Source organism: Poecilia formosa, unplaced genomic scaffold (assembly GCF_000485575.1).
Source record: "Poecilia formosa unplaced genomic scaffold, Poecilia_formosa-5.1.2 Scaffold81, whole genome shotgun sequence".
Lineage (NCBI taxonomy): Eukaryota > Metazoa > Chordata > Actinopteri > Cyprinodontiformes > Poeciliidae > Poecilia > Poecilia formosa.
Genome location: NW_006800020.1, coordinates 1,154,115 through 1,178,781, shown reverse-complemented (window position 1 = coordinate 1,178,781; position 24,667 = coordinate 1,154,115). Strand labels below are relative to the sequence as shown.

At 40.4% G+C, this 24,667-nt stretch overlaps 1 protein-coding gene across 2 annotated transcripts in view; it reads left to right on the top strand.

The window, feature by feature from the left end:
- Positions 1-24,426, top strand: part of dennd4a (DENN/MADD domain containing 4A) — a 26,342-nt gene extending 1,916 nt beyond the window's left edge. Inside the window, exons 2-30 of one of the 2 annotated variants that reach the window (XM_007556821.2) lie at positions 3,901-4,232; positions 4,359-4,605; positions 5,468-5,537; positions 5,633-5,802; positions 6,605-6,843; positions 6,975-7,041; positions 7,169-7,227; positions 7,341-7,485; positions 8,036-8,211; positions 8,530-8,630; positions 9,709-9,927; positions 10,457-10,602; positions 10,994-11,014; positions 12,230-12,363; positions 12,584-12,716; positions 12,832-13,038; positions 13,126-13,254; positions 13,363-13,507; positions 14,954-15,076; positions 15,849-15,959; positions 17,579-18,324; positions 18,410-18,629; positions 19,938-20,029; positions 20,122-20,297; positions 20,425-20,812; positions 21,437-21,554; positions 21,799-21,961; positions 22,074-22,138; positions 22,699-24,426. In XM_007556821.2, coding sequence (XP_007556883.1) covers positions 3,922-4,232; positions 4,359-4,605; positions 5,468-5,537; positions 5,633-5,802; positions 6,605-6,843; positions 6,975-7,041; positions 7,169-7,227; positions 7,341-7,485; positions 8,036-8,211; positions 8,530-8,630; positions 9,709-9,927; positions 10,457-10,602; positions 10,994-11,014; positions 12,230-12,363; positions 12,584-12,716; positions 12,832-13,038; positions 13,126-13,254; positions 13,363-13,507; positions 14,954-15,076; positions 15,849-15,959; positions 17,579-18,324; positions 18,410-18,629; positions 19,938-20,029; positions 20,122-20,297; positions 20,425-20,812; positions 21,437-21,554; positions 21,799-21,961; positions 22,074-22,138; positions 22,699-22,835 — 5,058 coding nt within the window. In that variant the 5' untranslated portion in view covers positions 3,901-3,921 and the 3' untranslated portion in view covers positions 22,836-24,426. The remainder of the gene's footprint in view (positions 1-3,900; positions 4,233-4,358; positions 4,606-5,467; positions 5,538-5,632; positions 5,803-6,604; positions 6,844-6,974; positions 7,042-7,168; positions 7,228-7,340; positions 7,486-8,035; positions 8,212-8,529; positions 8,631-9,708; positions 9,928-10,456; positions 10,603-10,993; positions 11,015-12,229; positions 12,364-12,583; positions 12,717-12,831; positions 13,039-13,125; positions 13,255-13,362; positions 13,508-14,953; positions 15,077-15,848; positions 15,960-17,578; positions 18,325-18,409; positions 18,630-19,937; positions 20,030-20,121; positions 20,298-20,424; positions 20,813-21,436; positions 21,555-21,798; positions 21,962-22,073; positions 22,139-22,698) is intronic. The other variant, XM_007556822.2, reaches the window with a different exon arrangement.
- The last annotated feature ends 241 nt before the right edge of the window (positions 24,427-24,667 follow it).

Below are 24,667 nucleotides of genomic sequence, written 5' to 3'. Positions count from 1 at the left end.
TGAGTCCCCCGCAACTGTTAGCCAAGCAGTAACTTGTGAAGCACTTCTGTCAATTAGTTCCATTCCTTCATCACCGTTATTTCCCCCCCTCAAAGAGACTCAACTCCAAGGGTTCTCTTTCTCAGAAATATTTTCACGTGGTCTTACATCACCTTGGTAATTTTAGCTCGGACTGCCACACACGCAAAGCATTGTAACTGTGGATGTTTTCTGTCATGTCTACTTTTAAATACATTTTCTTGGAATTTACCAAAAAAGTAAATAAATAAGTGAACTAAATGAACAAGCAAGTAGTCACAAATTTTATAATATGTACAATTTAGCATTAAAATGCTGCAAGAAAAAAACTTATCTGGACAAAACTACAAATATTGTTCTTTGACTTCGAGTAAAATGCTTCTAAGCACAGATAATGTCCGTTTGATTCCAAAAACATTTTTCCCCACTCCCATTACAATATTAACTTCATAGCCTTCTGGGGGTATCCCCCCCCCAAAAAAAAAAAAATCTAATGAAAATATGTAGAAATAATCTTGACATCATGACGACTTTTTCAAGCATTTTGCATATGCGATGAACTTGTGAGTAAATGTTGCGGAGGTTGAGACTTTTCAACAGAGACCCATGTTATTCATTTTGGTCAACATGACATAAGTATGAATATGTAGGAAAAAGCAGATAAATGTTCACAGTCACGTGCACGGCTGCACCGACGCATTCGACACATGTTCAGAAAAACGAGAAACAGCTTTTTTTTTGTTTTTGTTTTTGTTGTTTTGATGTGCACAATGTTTTGAAGACCCGAATGAGCAGTTTTGATAATTTCAATTCTGTTCTGAGAAGAAAAGCTGCAATATTAAAATAAAACTCATAAAAATCACACCATAAAACAAAACATGTGGAATAATGATATTCTACTCTAATTACTGAGCAATCGGAATTGTGTTTGTGATTGAGCAGCACAGGCAGAAATGTTCTACATGCACTTCACTTGCTTAGTTTTAATATTGTTGCCATGGTGAGGATTAGCCATAAATTTAGTCTTCTGCTTCCTGTTGAGGGGGAGGAATAGATGGAGTAGGTGTCGTGGTAGCGGAGAGCAGAGATTACATCTTTATTTAATCCAGAACCTTTCAAGTATTATGTGACACATCTGTTGTGCTACCAGATGTGTATCTGTGGCTGAGCACTTATGCAGTAATCACTGAGAACAGGTATTTGCAGAGTGGATTTAGTGTTATGTCACACTAAAGACGAGGTGAATGGGCTGAAGAGGCATTTTTAATATGAAGTAGATTCTCAGCACTGATCAACCAATGCATTCGTGACTTTGAAAAGGAATTTCAGCATCCCTATTCGAGCAACATAGGACACCTAACATGAGGGAAGAATAAACCATATGTCTGCATGAAAATTTGCAAGGAACCTATTTCAGATTTTATATTTTAGAACTTTGTTGACAGCAACATTTGCAAATTCATAATTGGTTCCCGTTTCTTTGGTTTCGTTAACTGGACGTAAAATATTTGTGCGTCTGAAAAATCTAGATGGGGATTTTTTATTTTTATTTTTGTATGCATGAAGGATTCATAATTGTGTCGTGAATTTGTTAAAAACGCCTGCAAGTAAAAATGTCAGTCAGTGTTAGAAAAACCAGCTTTCAAAGCCTTCTTGTTAATTTACCTGTTTTTTTTTCTTCACTTGCATCAAAGGATTTTCTTTGATTCTTAAAATCTGCTCCGCATTGTTGAAAATGGACACGTCAATTTCTTCATAACATTGTTCTCTAGCATATTCTGAAATTCTTAAGGTTATAATAAACATTTTATTTGAAAAACAATATATTTTCTGTGATGCAACCAATTTTTCTTTAAATAAATCTACGGTTGACTGGCTTGTGTTTTGGGAGTTCGGTGTAGATAGCAGATCAGAAATGACTGCTTCACTAACATTTTCTGAACTGGCTTTGACTGCAGGAATGGTTTGTTAAATGCATTAAGCATTAACGATCATACTTCCCGTGTTAGGCAAATCTCAGCATAGAACTACAAGTTTTCACTAGTGGGTTTATTCAAATGATCTGATGCTCCTCATAGTGCTTAAAAATAGAACTAGCGGTGCAACATGAAAACAAGGCCATCTTAAAGGAGGCATCATTTGTTTTTGTCTGATGTTGCCAGCAGCGCGAGAGAATATTTGTAGTGCTACTGAAGAATAATTTAATATAAACAAAGAACATAAGCATATACACATATGTAGGTCTCAAAGCTTTAGATTACAGAATTAAAAACTCATCAGCAAACAAAGGGGAATGCTGGACAGGAACAAATGTCAGAGGAGCCTATCGGGCTGTGAACACTCCAGCGTTGATGAGTCATGATTTATAAAAAAACGCTGCTTCCAATCTGCAGTAAACAAGCCTGTTATGAAATACCGGATATATTGAGTGGAACAATGCCTGCAAATTTTTCTGTAATGATTTCAGTCAAATTCTTAAATTTCATCCCCATTTGCTCCCTGGCTAAACTTTCGTTATTGAGTATCTCTGTCGCGGTTGAAACCTTGCAAAAGGCGTCAAGTCCTCTGAAGGTGAAGTGAGGCCACAGCTTGCTGAGGTCCAGGGTGCTTGAAAGTGACACATCCAGCACAGAGGGAGGGGGAAACACTTTACGTCAACTCACACATATTGCAGCTATGGAAAAACAACAATTAAGCAGTGAGTGTGGGGGGACTGCTGAAAGAGATAAAGCAGGCTCTTCAGATGAAGTAGAATAAGCTGACCCAGTGCTTCCAGGGCTTGCAGGATTCTCTCTGTTCTTTGTGATAAACACACAACAAGCTGTTTCACAGGCGCTTCTGATATTTCCTTCATTTATCATGGTGTTGTTGAGGCCTAGAACAAATGTTGCCTGAACATCGACGTTCAAGCTTTGGAAATAAAAGAAGCGTCAGAATGCAGTTTTGAAAACGCTGCACTTTCTATTCTGTGTTTCTTAAGAGATGTGTTTTATTTTACCAAGTCAGTCATGGGTCGTGTAGGTCATGAAATGTTTAGCGCATATCAGTGTGAAATATTGTGTTTTTTTTTCCCCAGACAGGAATGTATGTTAAATGCTTCCAGATGCTACATATCCCTGCTTCGTTTCTGCAATATGAAGTGCATTTGTAATGCCCTGAGGGCGGATTGTTTTCTTGCCCTATTGTGCTTCTTTTTGATGTAACATGCATGTTAAGCTGCATAGATTTACTTTTATTAGTTGGCGTAGTTTACTATAATACATTTACACGACCAAAATCAAGAAACATGTCAAAAAAAAAAAGAAAAAAGTGAAGGAAAATAGCAAGATCAAAACATGAGAGAAAGAAGCTGAGAAACCAAAGTCCAAACTTAGTAATCAGTGCACAATACAATGTCTGCAGTTAATAAGACAAAGCTTTACAATTATATTAAAATATTTAACATGTTTCAGATTACTGTCACGCCCATCACACACCTTCATTGTATTCATTCAGTATGTCAGCTCTGACATTTTTCCTCGACAACTGTCATCAGCATTGTCTATATTATATTAAAAGCTCATGCAGAGGTCTGTTTCACCAGTAAGCACACATATCAATCCATCATATTGTTGTCATGAAATAATTTTTTGTTGTTTTTTGTTGTTTTTTGTTTTTTTTTGTAATAATCCATTTTCAGTTTTTACTTTTGGACAATGTTAGGCTTTCATATGGTGCAGTAGCAAATATCCATCCATATATTAATACACAATGTATAGCATAAGTATTTTTACTTATTTTATTTAAGTAAAAATACTTATATAAGCTTTAAACTTTAAACAAAATAATGTAAAGACTAATAAGCCCCCCGCCCCCATCCTCCCCCTGTTTTCTGACCTCCAGCTCATAGTGTGGGAATGGGACATGATGGAGGATAAAGGGCCCCGTGTAGCCGACTACTTTGTGGTTGCTGGCCTCACTGATTCATTCAAGCCCCTGGAGGAGGACCTGCACTTTGATGATGCCGGCACCAAGTCTGTTAAACCCAAAGCCCCTATTACCGACGTTGCTGTGGTGATACGGTCCCTCGGCGAAGAGGTGCCCCCGGGCTTCACCTGTGTGGAGAGCACCCCCTCAGGCCTCTCAGCAGAGCTCAATGGAGCCAGCCTTCGGGGCCCGCAGATCTTCTTGTGCTACAAGAGAGGCAGAGATAAGCCTCCGCTGACAGATCTTGGGTAAGGAGCGATCCTCGCTCGCTGACTCTTCACTCTCTCAGCACCTCTATTCGCTTCTCTTCCTTGGGACGTATTAATCTGCCTTAAAACACTGCTTAAATATTCGCACACTTCGTTGTGTTTCAGTGTTCTGTATGAGTGGAAAGAGAAGCTGAAGCCTGGATGCCACATCGTTCAGACCACGCCCTCGGGGCGCCCCGCCAACATCAGCAGCTCGTCCTCCCAGCGCATCTACATCACGTACCGGCGCGCGCCGAAGAGCCAGCCTCACACCTCCCTGGCTGTCACCGACATCTGCGTCATTGTGCCTGGCAAGGGAGAGACGCCTCCTCACACCTTCTGCAAGGTGGACAAGAACCTCAACAGCAGCATGGTGAGACGGAACCGCAAATTATCCGGATATACGGAGCCTTGCAAAAGTATTTCTCTCCAACTTGCTCACGTTTTGTCGTGTTACAACCATAAGCTTCATTGTGGTTTATCTGGATTACATGGCAACAATCCCCTGTCAAAATAAAATTCAATCTGAAAATGTGCCCTGCATTTCTATTCACCCCCTTTGAGTCAATAATCTCTGGATCCAAGTGTTGCTGCAGTTGCTGCTTTAGGTCTTTTGACCTCTGTCCCTTTGCATATTTTTCTCTTCACTGCTGGAAAACATTAGGTCAGGATGTTGAATGTCCGTTGACATCAACTGTCAAGTTATTCTACAGATTCTCACTTTCAGTGTTAGTTGGACTAGACCAGGGGTCACCAACTCCAGTCCTCCAGGGTCCATCCTGCAACTTTTAGATTCACCTCTGCTCCAAAATGTCTGAATTCCCTCACCAGCATTCATTCCTCTCTGCAATAGGGTGGAAACGAGCAGTTTATTTGATCCAGGTGTGTTTGAGCAGAGACGCATCTAAAAGTTACAGGATGGTAGCCCTCGAGGACTGGAGTTGGTGACCCCTGGACTAGACCATTCTAATACACCTGGGACAAATCCTTACATTAGACTTTATTAGGAGTCTGAAATGCACAGCAAAAACGATCTCCTTTTTTTTTTTTTGTAAACTATTACTTGCCTTATTGTTAACAGTTGTGTGCTGTGGTCAAACATCACAGTTTGTGGTTATAATGTGACAAAACGTGTAAAATGTTTGCACGGCACTGCACGTCAAGTTTCTCCTCCGGGAGTATAGAACTATTGCAGCTTTTCATTTATCTGTGATGTTTTTGTTTTTACTCATCAGTGGGGATCTTCGGTCTACCTTTGCTATAAGAAGTCTCTTGCTAAAGCTAACACAATCGCATACAAAGCAGGTAAAGAGAGACGTTTATATGTTCCTGTGTGTCAGTAATGAATGGTAAAAACACAGCAGCTTTAAACCCACTTTGTCTCTCCGTGTTGTGCTCAGGTTTGTTGTGCAGGTATCCTGAAGAGGACTATGAGTCTTTCCCGCTGCCTGAGTCGGTCCCGATGTTCTGCCTGCCCATGGGGGCGATGATTGAGTGTTGGCCAGCTCACACCAAACACTCACTGCCCGTTTTCTCCACATTCGTACTGACGGGTGCTTCTGGAGAGAAGGTATAACCACCAACCTGCCAAGGTCTTGTAAAAAAAAAACCGTGTCAGGTTTTTCTGCTGAAGTTGTGTGGGCTCTCAGACAATCACAGACTTTCACACCAGTATTGTTAAGGAAACCACTTTTCTCTTTAGCTTAAGTTTAATTTACATCAACACTAGTTAGGGAGTTCCCATGCAGTTTGTGTCCGTTTTTTTCACGCACTCAGCCTTAATTGCCTCGTTAAAGTTAGCTTCTCCATATCTATTTCCCTGTCTGCCCTTTTCACTGCGTCAGGTTCTCTAATGCATTTGCTTGCTCAAGAGCCACAGCAGTATTTCCAAGAATGGCAGACAATATTAATCAATTTTCTGGGTCTGACTGGAATCAAAAGTGTTCTAAGAGCTGTTTTAGGAATACTAAAAGGCTGTTAGCTTTTGTAAGCAATGCAGCGTAAAAGATTTTTGTGTAGCCCGTCTTTTGAATAATGAATGTCTTCTGCAGCAGTGTGGCTGGTGCGCAAGTCTGAATGCCTGAGTGCTCATTTATTTTTGCCTGCAACGTCTTGTCTGCAGGGTAATGTCACGACGCCTCGTGCACACACTGATTTGTTCATTTACTTAGGGTAGAAATCTTTAACGTAGCGAGGATGATAATACATCATGCTGAATATTTCTATAATGAAACTGTAAAAAGAACTGGGAATTATTGAATTTTTTTTTTTTTTCAATGGTCCACTGACTTCATTCATTAGCCATTTTTATGAGTGTGCATACTTTAAGCAGGTCATTTTGCTCACATTGTGATTGCTTGTGTTGTGTGCAGGTGTACGGAGCAGCTATCCAGTTCTATGAGCCTTACCCAGAAGAGAACCTTTCGGAGCGTCAGCGCTCACAACTCGGCCTGCCGAGCTGTCATCTCAGACCTGACAGCAGCAGAAATGTTTACAACAACAAGAGCATCTGCTTACTCTCACACTGGCCCTTCTTCCAGTCCTTCAAGAGCTTTCTCACCTTCCTCTACAGATATTCCATCTCTGGACCACATGCACTGCCAATTGAAAAGTTAGCGGATACAATTAGCTTTTTTTTTTTTAACTTGTGTTTTTGATTTTCTTTTCTTTTTTTTTATAACCAAGATAATTTACTGTTATTCAGTTTAGCAACTTTATTATGTTTTACTCTGTCTCTCACAGGCACATATCTCACTTCATGAAAAATGTTCCATTTCCCTCCATCCAAAGACCAAGAATCCTTGTCCAGGTGCAGTAAGAACATAATTTTTTTATGTTATTTATCAATCCTGCATGTTCTTTATTCATTCTAAATCTTAAGAAGCTTGTTATCTTGTGCAAACTCATTAGTCATTTAACTTGTTTTTCCTTCATAGTTGTCGCCACACGACAGCCTGATTCTGAGCCAACCAGTGTCCTCTCCACTGCCTCTTAGGTAGAGAATTAAAAATTAATTACAATACCATGTAATGACAACATACCAGGTACTTCTTTTGTCTCAATAAATAAATCTTTTTATGTTTTTTTTTTGTTGTTTTTTTCCTGCAGTGGCGGGAGTCTCTCCACACTTCTGCTGAATCTGGGGCCTAAAAATGCAGCCACTCTTCTCGTGCTGGCCGTCACTGAGCACAAGATCCTGGTTCATTCCTTACGTCCAGCTGTTCTCACCAGCGTCACTGAGGCTCTTGTGTCTGTAAGCATTTGGTTCTTTGTATCCTAATTTTTTAATGTTAAAGACACAAAAGCGAATGATTGTTAATGTGAATGAGTGTAGTCATAAAAAAGTTGAGATGGAGCCGGTGTATCTTTGAAGAATCAATATACATTTAGTCACTGTGACCAAAAATTGGTCCTCTAAAAATTTTCCTCTAAAATTTATGTGTATGTATGAGATGAAAATAACTGCAGAAGAATAAATTATTATGCAGATTAACTCTTGTTTTATGCATTAGATGTTTTTACAGCTCTGCTAAGAAATTTACATCTAATCGAGTTGTTGATTTTTCATTAATGCATTTGAACTGGGTTTTTTTTCTATGGAGGGGAAATACTACTATAAACAGCTGTAATTATAAAAGAAAAAAAAAATGTGTGCACAATATTAAATTTATTGTGAATGTTTTTGAATCCACATTGGTCAGCAAGCTTTTACCACAAATCAGGCTGGATATTTAGTCGCTTTTGCGAACTTTTGACTGGAACTGCATGTGTGATTTTTACAGACCTGTTTGCTCTCTTGTCAGATGATCTTTCCTTTCCACTGGCCTTGCCCCTACATCCCTCTGTGTCCGCTGGCCCTGGCAGATGTTCTCAGCGCTCCCTGCCCTTTTATCGTGGGTTTGGATTCCCGATACTTTGACCTTTATGTGCCTCCCGCTGATATCAGCTGTGTTGATTTGGACACCAACACCATCTCCCAGTAAGTGACCTCTGACTGCAGACAGCATGTCATAGATCAACTTTAATCTCCCCTGCCAAAGCTCATTCATCCTTGCTTAATGCGATTCTGAAAGTTATCCACAAGGTTATCAGAGTCTGTCAGTAGGAGCCTCTCTTACATAATGAGTGCGGCTGGAATGTGAAGCATTTTACTCGACAGAGCACACATGCCTCCCACATCAGCTCGCACACTTTAAGATGTCAGTTCTAATGTCGGTGAACCTGTTCTATCTTTCCCCCAATATTTCTCCACTGTCCTCCTCCCCCCTGCAATGAAAACCATCTGGTGTGCTTTCAGAAAAGACGAAAAGAAGGCTCTGACATGGAAAATCTTGCCCAGGAGAGCCTGTAAACATCTCCTGAACAGCCTGAATAAGCTCTATCAGCAGCTCACAGAGGGTGAGTCCAGTCCTCCAGTCCAACGCTGTGTCATTTTCCAAAGTGGTTTCATGCATAATTTAGATCTCCACATGAGTCTGTTGAGTCAGCTTGGATGGTTGAGTTTACAGGAAGCTGAGCTCACTATGACATGAAAACAACTTGTGATCTTCATCCCAGAACATCTTGCTAATGGTGTGGTATTAGTTGCCTTTTCGCCACACTGAGTGGCTACTTATGCTGTTTTTCATTTATACTATAAGTCAGAATTAGGGTCTCTGCATGACATCAACCTGTAACTGTGTTCCACTTAAATGCTCAGAAACCAGTGGGATTTCTGAGCGATTTGACCAGGCTAACTGTCATTAGCAACACAAGCTAATAGTAATGTTTTTTTCTGTGCTCTTTTGCACTTTTAAATGTTGCACCTTCATCCTAGCTTAGTGTGTGCTAAAATTGTAATTGACATGTGCAAATAGAAGGTTTTTACTGCATCTACCACTACATTATGTAGGCATGGAAGCCATCATTTTAAAGCCTTGCTTTGTGGAAATGATTAAAATAAATAACAAGATTTACCCAGGGTGTGTAAGAAGCTCGTTAGTTTGTATCAAGTGATCATGAGACGTAATATTTTAGCCTCATGCACAGTTTTGGGTTGGAATTCAGCAGTAAAACTACTTTCTTCACCAAGCTGCACTAACTGTGCCTCTGCTTTGTTGATAATAGCGTCATTTGGGCATGTGGATCTCTCCACCACTTTGATTCACATTGAACTCTTCCAAACTATTGACTGGATGTCTGCAAAAACCCTGCAGAAACTGAAGGTTCTGAACTCTTTGGTGGCTTAAAACGTGTAATCTGCGGTGCCTTTCATCCACATGCGACACAATATCGCAAAAGTGCTAACCCTGAAATTACACTGAATGTGTATTTTTGTTATTGTGATGTTTTGGGATGTTACTTTACTATCAGAGGCTTTGTAGTTTGCTGGTGTAATGCCATCCAATCTTTATTTAAGACTTACACCGTTTTCAGAAAGTCATGCTTAAGCATTGACTAGATTTTAAATCATTTTCTGCTCGGCTCTTTCTTTAAGGGTGCCAGTTAAACCGTGACGATGTGCAGATGAACCACACCATGACTGACAGGGAGCTTTACGGCGGAAAGAGCCTCCACACTCTTGAGCTGGAGATCCAAGAAGCTTTCCTCCGCTTCATGGCAGCCATCCTTCGAGGCTACCGCTCCTACCTGCAGCCCATCACCCAAGCTCCCTCCGAGAAAACCACGGATGTCACCTCCCTGTTTGACCTCCAAGGTACATTTCAGTCTCGCCTTTTATTAAAGTAGTGAAAAAAATGATCCAGCATGGTTCAACAAAAGATTACAAAAGATAGGAATGTTTTAGCAATTTTAATAGGTGCTGTGTCCGAGCAGAAATCACATTTGCAGCCATTCTAATTAAGTAATAATCAGTCTCGTCTTAGCAGCTGTGGCTTTCTTGCCCCCAAGATTTATTGCTGTACAAGTTGGGTTCTAATAACTGCAGTTCTTGCATAAACATTTCCCTTAAATGGATGCAGGCTATCTAACTTGAGCTTCAGTGGAAATTAGGCCTGGATGATAAGTCGGAGAAGCAGCATGATTAATAGCCCAATGTCCACGCACATCTTTCTGCTCTTATGCAATCAGAGCCAATGAACAGCCTGTTTCAAACCAGTCTGTTAATTTCCTAAGATATTGGTTTAGAACATCGCGACCTCTTTGTTTCAGATTTAAAGGTCTGATATTTACATTCGCGATGCCGCTTTTAGGTTTATCATGAAATAATGTGTTTACTTGCACAGGCTTCCTGAAGAGCAGAGACCGCTCCCATCAGAGGTTTTATTCCCTCATGACGAAGACTCAGATGTTCAGTCGCTTCATTGAAGAGTGCTCCTTTGTCAGTGATAAAGATGCCAGCCTGGCTTTCTTTGATGAGTGTGTTGATAAGGTGAGGGGTCTCAGCTAATCCTCGCTATCTTTTTCTCAAAACTGAGATTTTTTTTTTTACTGCTTTTGCAGCCCTAATTTTGATATTATCTGGAATCTTGGTGAAACAAATTGTTAAAATCTGAATGGCAGAGGTCTGTTTGAGTGTGCACTTACACCCACTGTCAGTGGAAGAAACCGTATTAAATAAAACATTTTTGTGGGTTTTTCATATTTCTATTCTCTTTCCTGATTCTGTTTTCTTTAAAGCTTGGAAAATGTAACACTTTCCTCCACAATTTGTGACTGTGTTTTTCTGCTTTTTACTCCTATTTTACTCTTTGTGTGTTCCCTGCTGCTCATTCACTACCTTTTTTCTCCTCTTTTTTGTCATTGTGCTTCCTGTCTGGTAGTTATTCACCTCTGGTAGCAAGGTAAGCCAAATGAACTCGTGCTGTGTTGTGTGAGTAAATGTTTTGTCACTCTTTAGGCTCTATCTAAGACATCCTGTGTCATGCTTAAATCTTCATTTTTTGTTTTTTTCTTTCCCTTTTTAACAAAAAAATCCTGTGGGACGATAGCGAATTGTTGTCATTATTTGCCGATTTGACAGTTTATATGAATAAAGACTGTCAAAAGGCTTTGTTGCACATCCGAAAAAAAAAAAGACAAAACATCCTGAACCCTTTTATAAGAAAAAAAAACATCCTCTTTATGCATGCAAAATTGTGCAATCAGGATGTCACATTCAAATCCAGCAAGAACATGTTAGAGATGTTGATGTTCATTTCTCCCAGTTATTATTGAGAAGTGGAAGCATTGATTCATTCATAGTTGCTGCTGACACTGACAACAAATGCATGATTGAGTAAGAGCTTTTGGGTGTGAGAGGAAGGACACCAGTTCGAGAAGCGCAGAGGAGCAGAATCGAAGCGAAGACAAATAGGTCAGTCAGAGTCGGTCGACTGAATCATCCTCTCAGCTGAGCGGAATAAACCCTCTAGTTCGTTTCTACTGGGGGGACTGTTTAGCTCCTGTTATAATATTGATGTTTTGTGTGCAGAATAGCTGTGAGAAACATATGAGGCAAATAGTTTTAGATCATCATAGCAAGCATTTTCAGTGTACTTGAATGCCTTTTTTTTTTACTCTTTTGAGTCTGAAAATGATGAGCATGTTTGCTGCTTCGGGCTGGAGCTTTTCTCTGACACGCCAGCCGAGTTGCTTTGTGTAGCTCTCTCCAAACAGCAGATCAGTCAAGTTTTATGTGAAGCTAATGTGGCTACTTAGTATCCAGTAGTGTTGCCAAAGTATCTCAGTCAAAAGGTTTAATGTCTCTGGGGCAACACGGCATCAATTTCGCTCAGGTCCCTGCAGCCTACTTTCATTTAGTCTTGGAGGATTTATGGGCTCAAGCCGCTGCCTTTGGCAGTGCCTCTCTTCAGATCCAGCGCCATAATTCTAATGCAGATGGAGTCATCAGTGACATCTGCTCGTTCTTATGGACCCCCATATGTGGCCGGATCTGAGGGCTCGTACTATATCACTTATTTTTGAGGCAGCATGCATAAATGTAATGGGTGGAATTTGAATTAATGGTAACTAAAGATGAAGAATGATGACAAGTATGTACTTCTCTTGTAAACCAGATGGATAGCGAGCGGCCAGAGGACACCAGGCTGATCGAGCTGGATGAATCCCACCGCAGTGAGCACACGGTTTATATCAACCCTCCAGAACTTCCTCCTCTGCCTCAAGGAGAAGAACATCCTCTGTGCTACAGGTATAATTCACTTCTTTACTTTACTTAATTTTACTTGAACAGATGGCAAAAGAAGAAAGACAAAGCTTAGAATTTGGTGACTTCTGCTGAGTCCTGTGGTCGTTTTGAACTGCAACACATTGGCATTGGAGTCCATATCATATTGCACCAGACTTTACTGCCAGCATTCCTTTTATTGCTGTCTGCTGCAGATGATTTCATTATTTCTGTGTCCCTGCAGCTACTCCGGGTTCCCGGTGCTGAGATCTGATCTTTTGGAGACCATGGAGGGACCAAATTCTAACTCCACAGGCATCGCTCCACGCCACAGCACCCCAGCCAGTCCCACGGCCATCTTTAGACGTTCAAAACAGGTCACACATAGAAACAGAGAAGTCTGCTTTCTATTTTTTAAACCCAGAAATGTTAAAGAGGAGTGACTGCCATGGCATTTGGGTGATAAAGAACCACAAATTTCTCATTTTGCAGGAGATCAAATCCGCTCAGAAGATGGCCAAAACGCATTCATCTATGCCTCAGATGTGGTCAAAGTGTTTGCTTCGGCACTGCTACGGCTTGTGGTTCATTTGCCTGCCAGGGTTTGTGGGAAACTGTCACTCCAAGGTGCGAGCATTGCGGACCGCTTACGATGTCTTAAGAAAGATGCAAGACAAGAAGCTGCAGGCTCCGGATGAGGTCTGAAAATACTTCATACAAAACAACTGATGCATTTTTGTGACAAGGTATGTTTTTAGCAAAACTCTTTTTCCTTTTGTGTTTCAGGTGTGTTACCGTGTGCTGCTGCAGTTGTGCGGTCAGTACAGCCAGCCAGTGTTGGCCGTCAGAGTGCTGTTTGAGATGAAGAAGGCAGGAGTTCAGCCCAATGCTATAACTTACGGATACTACAACAAGGTGTGTGCTGTCGCTGTGAGCACCATCCGAGCAACAAAGTCATTTGACAATAAATGTGGCTGTTTGGCAATGGTTCTAGACTTTTATGGTGTTGTATTGTTTTCCAAGGCGGTGTTGGAGAGCACCTGGCCCTCCACCACCAGAGGAGGATATTTCTTGTGGGGGAAGCTGAGGAACGTGATACTCGGCGTGCTTCAGTTCAAGCAAGCGGGAAAAAAGCAGCAGACTCCACACAAAGACCCCCAGCTTTCAGGTGGGAACTTTGAACAAACTGATTTAGCAACCTATTTTTAACACGACTTTAAGCAAGTCAGAAAAATGAACAGCCCTAATCCCCTAAATAGTGTCAGACAGTAGCCAAATGACCATTTTTAATTGTGCATATTTTAATTGTGCACAGCTAACCATGTACGGACAAAAGTTACAGGTTATTCTCCTGCTTTTTACCTTTTCGCTTTGCATGATGTCGTAACACTCAATGACTTGAGTTTGAACGCAGCGAGCGAAGCAGGTTTCATGACAGAGGAGAAAGCAGCACCAGTCTAAATATTCTCTCTTTCACTGTGAATTTTAGCATAAAGAATAATAAAAAAAAGAATTATTTGGGGGGAAAAACAGATTAATTAGTTATGCAAACGGATGTATCTAAATACAGTTTTGCAAGTTATGCACAAAATATAGGAAGTGATTTTAAACAAAAAGGAATTTTGATCGTGGAACTTGTCGGGGCTGCAGCTGCCAAAATAATGACTGCACATCTGCCAAACTCCTCTGAAGTTTATGTATTTAAATGTAATGCTTGTACATGTAATGCATCTGAAATCAAAGTCAGCTTCTTAGTCTGTCCACACAGAGTTAGCCAACAAAGCAGAATTTGATTCCGCTAATGGTGTTATGATGGGAATCCATGTCGATACTTGGGGCCGTATTTGCAAATCCCAAGTTATTTATATGACACTCTGTAATGTGTACCCCAAATTCAGTTCAAATAGAAATGTGACATAAACTAATTGTTGTTACTAACAATAATACAGATGCATTAAGATCTTATGTATTTTTTTGGCCTGAGTTGCTGTTGCTCCGCTTGTTTTCCAGCTCTCTCAACATTTATCCCCAGCCACAGCCTCCATCGGCACATAATGTTCCCCATCTGCCTTCCCTTAATGACACTGTAATGTACTTATAATTAAACAGCGTAAAAGGTTTTTCTTTCGAGCTCTGTCAGTACACGGGTTTCTCATGCTGACATGTTCTCTAATTCCCCAAACCATAGACCACCTTATTACTGTAATGAATGTTGTGTGGGGGCACTAATGAAAACACCACACGTTACTCTGAAAACGGTGTCGTCGCTGCTGTGGATGTCATGTTGATGTTGCTTTGACTCTGTTAGCATAATGGACTCATTTTTATGCTAATCTACGATATTCAAAATATTCCTCGTCAAATTTACAGTCAGAGAAACGCAAAACATCGACTCACGTTTCAGTACGTCATTCTTTTGAGCTAAATCCAGACCATACAGAGATCTGCTTGGTCTCATTCAGGCATGAGGAGATTTGTGTGGCTTTCGGCTGATAATAGTTTTTCCTCGGTTCAGTGATTGTTCATTCATGGCTCTTATGTGAGCAGGGCTATTGGTTATCTGTCATGTTTTTAAGCGTCTCGCTCCCCTTCCTCCCTGTCGTTTCCTTTGTAGATGGCAGTGATCTCGACACAGTCAGCCATGGCAGCTTAGACAGCACTAATGACTCTGCGGAACGCACCTCCATCGATACTGACTTCACAAAAATGGACTCCAGTGATGATGGATTGAGTACAGGTAAGGCGACGCAGCGCCACTCCGCCTTACTGTTTCCCACTCAATCTGAAATGCTTCTCTCTCAAACCCTCTGAGATCTGGATGTGATTCGTTTGTCACCTTAAAAGTGGATCAGTCATTTGATCTGGAAACCTTTGACCTGCTCAGATCACAGTATGCATAGATAACGCGTCGTTATGTTTGTGATAAATTGCGCCATTATATTCCAAGCAAGGTGCTTTCTGTTGATTATTTGATTTTCAGAAAAAATACAATGCCACAAACATTGTTTTATTATTACTCATATGGTGAAATTTTCCAATTTAAATTCCTATAGCATCTACAGTGATGGATGAAAATGTAAATTTACTACAAGAGCTATCCATCTTGGCATTTTTCTATATTTTCACATTTTACTCCAGTATGACTTGCCTCTTCAATGTTTACATCAAACTAAGCTATTAAAAAGTAAAAAAAAAAAAAAAGTCTGTAAACTTTTTATTCTACATGCTGACCTTGCAAGCATGATTCAAGTTTTAGAAAGATTTTTATTCCTTTTCTGCCTTTCTTGCTTTTCTATTCTGGGAATGCTTGCTGTAAGCTCGGGGCAATGTCAGAGCTCTCGTTTGAAGAAAACTTCTGTGATCAGATGCCTCTTGAAAAGTTTCCTTAAAAACTGGCGTGATAATTTCAACGTGCTGAGCTCTTTCTGAAGGAGGAAAAGTAAAATGAAAGGAAAAATGTAAGGCATTTTAATAACACTGTCGGGATTAAAGCATATTCTTCTCTCCAGGTGGGCAGTCTGATCAAGGTTACGATTCCTTGTCAAAGGAGGAGGAGAGGCTGTGCAACAGAGAAAGCGATAACTCGGCACCGGTGGAGGAAAAAGGGCTGAGGCAGCCCAGTGAGTATTGGAGAGCTTTATTCCTCGGGTCTTTCCCTCTTTGTGAGCAGTTCTGCAGAAATGAGTCACAGTAAACAGGAAAATGAGTATTCTGTCTTTAAAAGCTGGGGAACAAACTCACAGTGTGGGTGTAATGTTCTCTCATCCACTCATTTGCTCTTATATTTGGGTGTTTTTTTTCTTCTTTCTTTTAGAGGATATGCTCACTGTTACGTAAGCCGGCGCTTTGTGTAAGAGTTAGTCTCTGTCGCAGTATTGGCTGTCCTCATTAAAAGGCCAGAATTTTTTATCAGAGGCACTTTTAATTTGCCATAGAAAACAAGATGACTATTCTAAGACCAAACAAATGTACAACACTGGGATTTTTTCTCCCCCCCACTCACTAAAATAACCATAATTAGAAAAGAGAAAATAGATGAAAGCAATTCTGAAAACATTATTAAATGTCTTGGAGAACAGAATACATGAATTAAAATTTGAACTAGAGCAAATGGCTGCTAGAGGGTTCTCATCTATTGCATGCTTATGGTAGACAGAAATATACGTAAATATTGGGTAACCTTTTATGGGGTTATGTAGTCTGTGCAAAGTTATGTCAATAAGGTGCCTAAATGTATTTTAAATTTTGATTTAAGCAGATAATATTAAAATTACTATTGTAATTACTTTACGGGATGGCTTCTGTTTTTATTGATGTGCATTGAAAAGGCTCTATAAATAAAGACTAACGGGAAATTAAAGAAAAACTAAAAGGAAATATTTTTTTTTTTGTTCTGCAAGGAATGTTTTGAGCACTTCTCAGAAAAATGATGGTTATATTTAGAACAATGTCATTATGTCAGTCTGGACTGTTAAATACCACAGGATTATGACAACCAGCATATACAGAGATTTAACCAGTGCCGCACAAGCCAGCTCTTGTGCTTGATTGCACACAGGAGGTGATGGTTTTCTGAGTCAACAGAAATCGCTGTTATTATAGATATTTTGCATTTTAAGCCATGGCATGATTAAATGTTACCAAAACATTAGGACCTACATTTAAGGAAAGAAAACATGGTACATTGACACAAGTAATTAAAATTAATCTATAAACCTAAAATCACAAAGAGCTGTACAATGTTAAATTGTACAAAGAATAAAATGGGCATAAGAAGCACAATAAGCACAAATCATCACATAAAAGTTTGGGAAATTAAAGCATTTTCAAGTGGGTTTTAAAATGGGAACAGTTATACAAATTCTTCTGCATATGCCAGAGAAAATGTTTTTGCCTGTGCACTTGTCCACAATTTTGCCCTGGATACAATAATACAATGTTATGCTCTGCAGCATAATAAACTGATATGGGTGTGAGAAAAACACAACCTCATCTGGCACTTCTAAAATGTGATTATTAAACAGTCCAACACTCAATAGTTGATGAACAAGACATATTTTGGTATGTTTTTTTTAATTCATATGTCAAATATACTCCTTCTCTCTTTCCTTAGAAAGTTACAAATGAACAAAAGGCATTGAAATGTGTCTTAAAAGATGTCTAAATGTCATTTCAAACATACTTAAATATCTGACTTCTGATTGACCTAAATGTTTTGGCTCGTGTGTTTTTATCCCAGACTGCAGCACCAGGGTTGCTTCCAGCCCTAATGAGACTCTGCTTTCCCCGGCGCTGCCAAAGACAGAGAGACCCAAATCTTTGGACTTGTCTGGTGGACAGGGATTAGTGATGCTCACTGTCCCCCTAGTTGGATCTACCAAGCAGCAGCATCTTACTGCTGACAGACTGCATGGTGTGGAAGAAGAGGATACAGAGACTGACAAGCAAAAATCAGTCGGGGGGAGACAGAGAGATGGAGAAACAGGGTATGATCCCATGTCACAAATGGGGTCCGCAGGAGCAGGACAGCAGGGTGACCTGGGTAAGGGTAGCCCAACTCCTGCCGAAGAGACTGAAATGTTCATAAATAACAGCAGCAGCCCATTGAACAGCCGCTCACCCAGTATGGAGCTGCAGAGTTCCTCTAGTCCACTGTTTCGCTCCAGCTCGTCAGCTCACACATCCCCGCAGTCCTCCACGCTCACCCGCTCCAACACGCACCTCTCACTCCCCTTGAAATCCAAGGAGAGGTTGAAGCCTTCGCCATCTCTTCCGATGGGCATGTGTAACAAAGACAGGGAGAGACCTTCGTCCTTGGCTTTGCCTTCCTCGCCCAGTCCCTCCACCTCGTCGTTCTCCATGGACTCACTGCTGACTCCGACGCTGGATATCTTCAAGAGCAGTGTCATATCCGCAGGAAAGGGTGTGGCGGAGAAGGCCAGTCGCCTCTACTCCCGTTTGTCATCGCAGACATCATTGACGCAGGTAAGACGGGAGTTTTAATCAGACATGTCTGAGATGAAGTCAGTTGACCCAAGCTGACTGGGTTGTGTTCTGTATTTTCTGGCAGGATGGGAACAGTGATCGTATGAGTGTTTCTTCTCTGACCTCGGCCGAGGTAGAATGCTCCTCGCTGCTGGATGGCGACGCCTGCCTGGATCCTCATGGCTTCACTTCACCTCAGCATGGGAGCATGTCCCGGGTCAGGAGGAGCCCTGCCGCAGCTCACCAAACCAACCTGAGCAGCCCCAGCAGCCCCACAAGAGTGTTCAGACATAACTCCTTCTCTGGTTGGTTGAACAGTGTCTCATCATTCTGTACAGGCAGCAGTGTTGCAGTGAATATCTTCGGCTATGTTCACACATCAATTCTAATTTTATTCTAAAATCTAATCCTTCATGTTCGTTCATACTGCAAATTAAATGCAACCACAATTAAATTTCTGTGTAAGCAATTTACGACCCCAAAACAATCCGCATGCGTAGAAGAAGAACTTTGACGTCACACAGCAATGCATCGTTTACAGAAGTATTAATGGATGCCACTGATTATGGATCGCTTTGTTGTCTGTTCAACAAAGGGAGCCAACAGTATTGTCACATTAAAGAAGCTAACAAAAAGGAAGCATAACTAATAGCAACAACTTTTTGTGAAGCATTTACTGCAACTTCTGCAGAGAAATCTGTTTGGATGTGTGGTCAGAGCCAGGTGTGGTGGGATTGTGATTTGGTTCAGTGACACAAACTGCTTTCATAAGTTCATAATTATAATTTTTAGGCTTTTTTTTTTTTTTACATTTGTATTTACCACGTCTGACTTTTTCTGGTACAGAATTATAACGCGTGTCTCACATCAATGACATAAAAGTCACATAAAATACGACATGGCTGCTCTCACTGCAAACACTTTGAAAACAATCAGATATGTATCTGTTTTAGCATCATGTATAGAAGTGGCACAAGTTGGATCTTTTGGGGGTCAAAAGATCAGAATTCGGCCATTTAGTCTGGCATGAAAAAGTCTGATACGGCTTGCATGCGGATAAAATAAAAAGCGGCTTCAGGTCGCATTTGCCTACTATGTACACGTAGCCTTAGATATGATGAAAATACATTCTGCAGCCTTGTTCTTTTGTTTGAAAAAAATTAAAAAAACAATCTGAATCTAAGCTGGGAGAACGACTCAATGTTGGAAAGATTTGGGTGCTGTTCTGTGGAAAACTAGGCCAGCAGGCATGAGGGTGGATTCAGTGCGGAGGCTTTTGTGCAGCTAGCTGCAGGTGCCTATGCTGGACACGTGTTTATACATTCACATGAGCACACCCAACTGAGACAGAGATTTACTAAACCTGACCCCAAAAGACAAAACATTGAGCGATTCTGGACTTTAATGGAAAAGCTGATGCCTCAGTAAATGTAGCACGTTTGTCCGCCTCAAATGTGAACTATCTCATTTCAAGCTGCTCAAATACTGGGAGAAGTAGCTTCTCCCAGTATTTAGATTAAAGGAATAACCGAGCAGATTTAGGAGTGCATGGTGGGACCTTAAAGCAAGGTTTGCCTTCTACTAATAACTGTCTTATTCTTCTTTGTGTTCAGGTGGGTTAGCTCTTCACTCTAAAGGCCCACGCACTCCAGATTCTTCTCCTGATGTCAGCCGCTTCCAGCCCAGTCCTAATTACACCATAGAGGTAAGATATTTACAGGCCATAAACTGTTTCCATGAGGTTGCTCAGGCTGTTTCATTGGCAATTTTGCCTTCTCCTTATGCTAACTCTCCTAGGTGATGATGTCAAGCTGCTCACTTTGTAAAACATGTGACTGTCTGGTGTACGATGAAGAGATCATGGCCGGTTGGACAGCAGATGACTCAAACCTCAACAGCACCTGTCCTTTCTGTGGAACTGCCTTCCTGCCTTTCCTCAATGTGGAAATCAAAGACCTGAGACCACAGAATAGGTAATGTATTGCTATTGTGGTATTATTTTTGTGAGAAGCTCATTATTTTTTCACAGACACATGAGATCTAAATAGCTATTTAACCTCATGACCTCTTTAAATAGATCCATTCTGTCTCCCCCCCCAGGCCATCTAAGTGGAGTAATCCTGTTAAAGAGGAGGACACGTCTGCACCGCTCAGCCCCGAAGCCAAATTGTCTGAGGCAGCTCAGCCATCTGCGGCTCCTGCTCTGGAGCAGGAGAGCAGCTGGAGTGTTCGCAGTGACGGCCCAATCTTGGCACAAGCATCATCTCCTGATCCGGTGACAGTGCCGTACCTGAGCCCCCTGGTTCTGTGGAAGGAGCTGGAGAGCCTGCTGGTGAACGAGGGAGACCAGGCCATCTCCTCCCCGAGCGTCGTTGACCAACATCCCATCGTTTTCTGGAACCTTGTATGGTACTTCAGAAGATTGGAGCTGCCCAGTAACCTGCCTGCTCTTATCCTGGCTTCCCAACATTGTAGCCATGGTGACCAGGTAGTTATCAGTAGTACATGTACATCTGTAGGCAACGCTTATATTTTTAACTTAATATCACTATAACGTGTATAGGAGGGGGCGGAGATTATGAAAAGAATAGTTTCTCTTTGTTGAATTCAACTGTGGTGTTTGGCGCCTCCTAGTGTTAAGTAGAGGGAAAATAACTACTATGAAGCACCAGCTCTGGAACAACCATTTCACATCCATGTTAAGATAATTGCTATTGCTTTATTTTTCTATACATTTAAATTTTTGTAATGAATTAGGTAGCTCTCACACATAATTTAACTTAATTATTATTTTCTGATTTATATCAATCTATAATAAATGCTCTGTTAAAAAGTTAGTTGATGGTAAACTATAGAAAATTCCTATACATAATTGACTTCCAAAGATGGTACGAAACACACCCCTTTTAAAAAAAATTGCCCCATGGTTGATTTAAAATCTCCTGTGGTATAAAATCTGGGTTGGAAAGGACTAAAACAGCAAATGTGCAAAATGATGAAGTGTTAAATAACCATCGCTCTCAAGCAAGCATACAGACTTTGCAATATTAAAATTACCCCCAAAAGACCCAACACCAAAAAGGAGTAAGCTCACATATTTTATTCCCTCCAGATTCCCCAGTCTGCTTCATCTGAGGACAGCAAGCAGGTGCTGGTGAGGATTATGTGGGACAACCTGAAGCTGCACAAAGATAAAGTTCAACCCTGCTATGTCCTGTGGAACACACACTGTAAGTTGATTCTGCATTTTCTTTAATACACTGTGGTAAAATGTAGAGGTCTATATTTTCACCAAAGTGTTCTTGCTGTTAAGAGGGCGCATTTACTTTAAAAAGTTAGTCTATGGTAAACCTGGAGCATCGTACATAATTTATCTCAGGATTCGTCGTGGCTCTGCTGTCTTGGTCGACTTTGAGCGTCGGAGATGAATGATCCTTTGATCAGGCTGACGTTGACTTTGCTCTGTTTTTACAGGTGCCAACTCTTTGATTCGCTCTGGGTTGTGCGAAGAAGGGCAGCTCTTCACTGTGGAGCTGCTGCAGGGCTTTGTGAGGAGCATCAAGAAGAGCGACGTCTATCAGCCCATGAGCCAGATCATCCAGCTGCTGGGGCCCGAGTTGGGTTTCAAGAGACAGAGGTGGGAATGAAAGATGTCTGTGCTGTTCTAAACTGCCTGGGGAAGATGATATGGATGGAAAGTCTAAAGTGTTTTTTTTCTCTCCCTCTCTCTATCTCTTCTACCCTAAAAGGAGCCTCTACAGAGATTTACTGTTTCTAACTCTTGTGGCTTTGGGGAAGAACAACATTAATATCAGTAAGTTCACTCCTTTTATCCTTGCTAGCAGCAGAAAAAAAAAAATAAAATTGCTTGATAAACAGCGACAGGCTGAGATCTGCAGTTCCCCAGAAAACTATTCACGGCACCCTAAGTTTTCACATTTATCCCATTAAAACTACTAACTTCAATGAATTTACTGGATTCTTTTTTTTTTTGTGAGACACCCCAAAGAAGTAATGCATAACCATAAAGTGTAACAAAAATTGATTCATAACTTTACCTCTTTTTTTTTTTTCAAATACAAATTAGAAATGTGTGGTGCACATTTGTTCTCATCCTCTCTTTGAGTCAGTACTTTGTGCAACTGTCTATTACTTAAATGACAGTTGCACGTGTTTTGGGGTTTCTCCATCTCTCAATCTGGAGACTGTATTTTACCAGGCTATTATGTCAGTCACTTAATATCCCAATAAAATACATTGAAATATATGATTGTAACAATATTACAGGAAATTGCAAGGCACTGTGTATACCTTTATAAAGTCATCTTGAGCTATTGAATGGTCAGATTAAACTATTGTGTTCTCTCTGTGCAGATGCCTTTGATCGGGAGTACAGGTTGGCCTATGATCGCCTCTCCCCCAACCAAGTTAAACTGACACACAACTGTGACAGGCCTCCGGGCGCTGGGGTCATGGAGTGCCGGAGGACGTTTGGAGAGCCCAGTTTGTGAACGTCATATTTTTTTTAAAAATGTGTATATAAACTTCAACCACAGTCACTGCTGCTGTCATGTTGGACTGCTCTTCACACTCAGGACCAGCTCACCTGACTTGGGCATGGAGCTTTTAGTAAGCACAATGGTAAAAAAAATAAAATCAAATAAAAAATTCCCCCTTAATGCAAAGCAACTGCCATGAGTTTCTTGTACTGTTAGAGCTGAGAGGTATGAAGGCCTTGTGTTTATATATATATTGGAGAAAAATGACCATATTTTGAATATCCCTGCAGTAACATGTTTGTACAGTTGTAATACAGTCTATTTTATGACTCTGTGTTTGTTGAAGCTGTGAATAAGTGGGCAAATGTGGGCATACGATCACATTATTAAAAGGTTCTCAGTGGTCCCGGTGACCTTGTTTAGACTGTTGTTGCTGTTAGATGTTTGTGATTTTACAAAGCACTTTGACAGGATGAGCTGCACGTCCTCTGTTAGATAACTCAGTGGCCCTGCAACCAAAGCTACAAAGTCACGCTTCATTTAGCATTTGCAGGAGTTGCTGTACTGTACTGACATTTGAGTTGGATTCATTCAATAAAGCTGAATCTACTTGTTCTAACATGAACTCTGTAAAACTATAGCATGTTCATTTACCTGGATACATTAAACCGTGTGGTAATAACAACACTGGTTTGGAAGCAATGAGGTAAAAACGAATTAACACATATCTCCTGCCTTGAATCATTCATCCTTTTTTAACAATGAGCTTAAAGAGACCCAGTAGGGAATATTATTTATATTATTTACAGGTTCCCAAGCTTTTTTTAAAGAGGTAATTAAAAAAAATATGTATAATATTCAGCCATAAAAGGATATCTAAAACAGTGTAATCAAATTTTATTACATTTTTTTTTTTTTGCTTTAATAAAGCTTTTTTTGTTTGTTTGTTTGTTTTTTACAAATAATAATTGTCATAGGTCCTGTAAATGTACAGAATGTTTGTATTTTGTAAGTTTTGTTTTTGGTGTAGGTTTTGAATACTTGTTCAACTGTGCACTGTTTGTTGTGACTAACAGGTCAAAAAGAGATTTGAACCCACTACTACTTTGAATAGCTGCCAGAGTTTATTTGCACTGCAATCATCACCCAAAAGTTACACGATTAAGCTCTGACCTGCCCAAATTAAATCTCACTTTAAAATTGAGTGTGAAACTTCAGCATCTTAATACATCTTAGCAACAAAACAACAACAACAACAACTGAGATTCCATTTATATTGAGCTTCACAATCACTTCTGATGATATAATGCTGGATAAGTCAAGGTTGTGTGCTTGGCTCAAACACCAACCTCAAAACATGTAAATCTGCATTATCACCACCTGATAAGTGTCTGAAAACCACTGATGACCAAAATGTAATGTTATGTCTTATGTGATGTTTACACTAACTGTCGACTTTAACAATGTTTCTGAAGTGTTATTTATTGTTTGTAACACAGATACTAATTTGTATGATTTTTACATAAAAGAAGAAAACAAATTTCTTCCCTGAGCGGATCAATACTTTGCCTTCATTTATGAATAAACACATTTACCAAGTGGATTTCAGGCTTTGTCATTCCTCAAACTAAGCTGATTACCTTAAAAAAAAAAGCTGGAATTTACTCCAACACAGTTATGGAAATAATGTTGCAAGATTTACATTTAAGACACATTCACACTATCAAAGCTGCCCTGTCCACACTGTGTGCACATTTTAGATTCATACTTTCACATTGCAAACGTATTAAAATGTGTTTGGGGTCATAGTTACAACATGCTTCACACTAACTGTCAACCCTGAT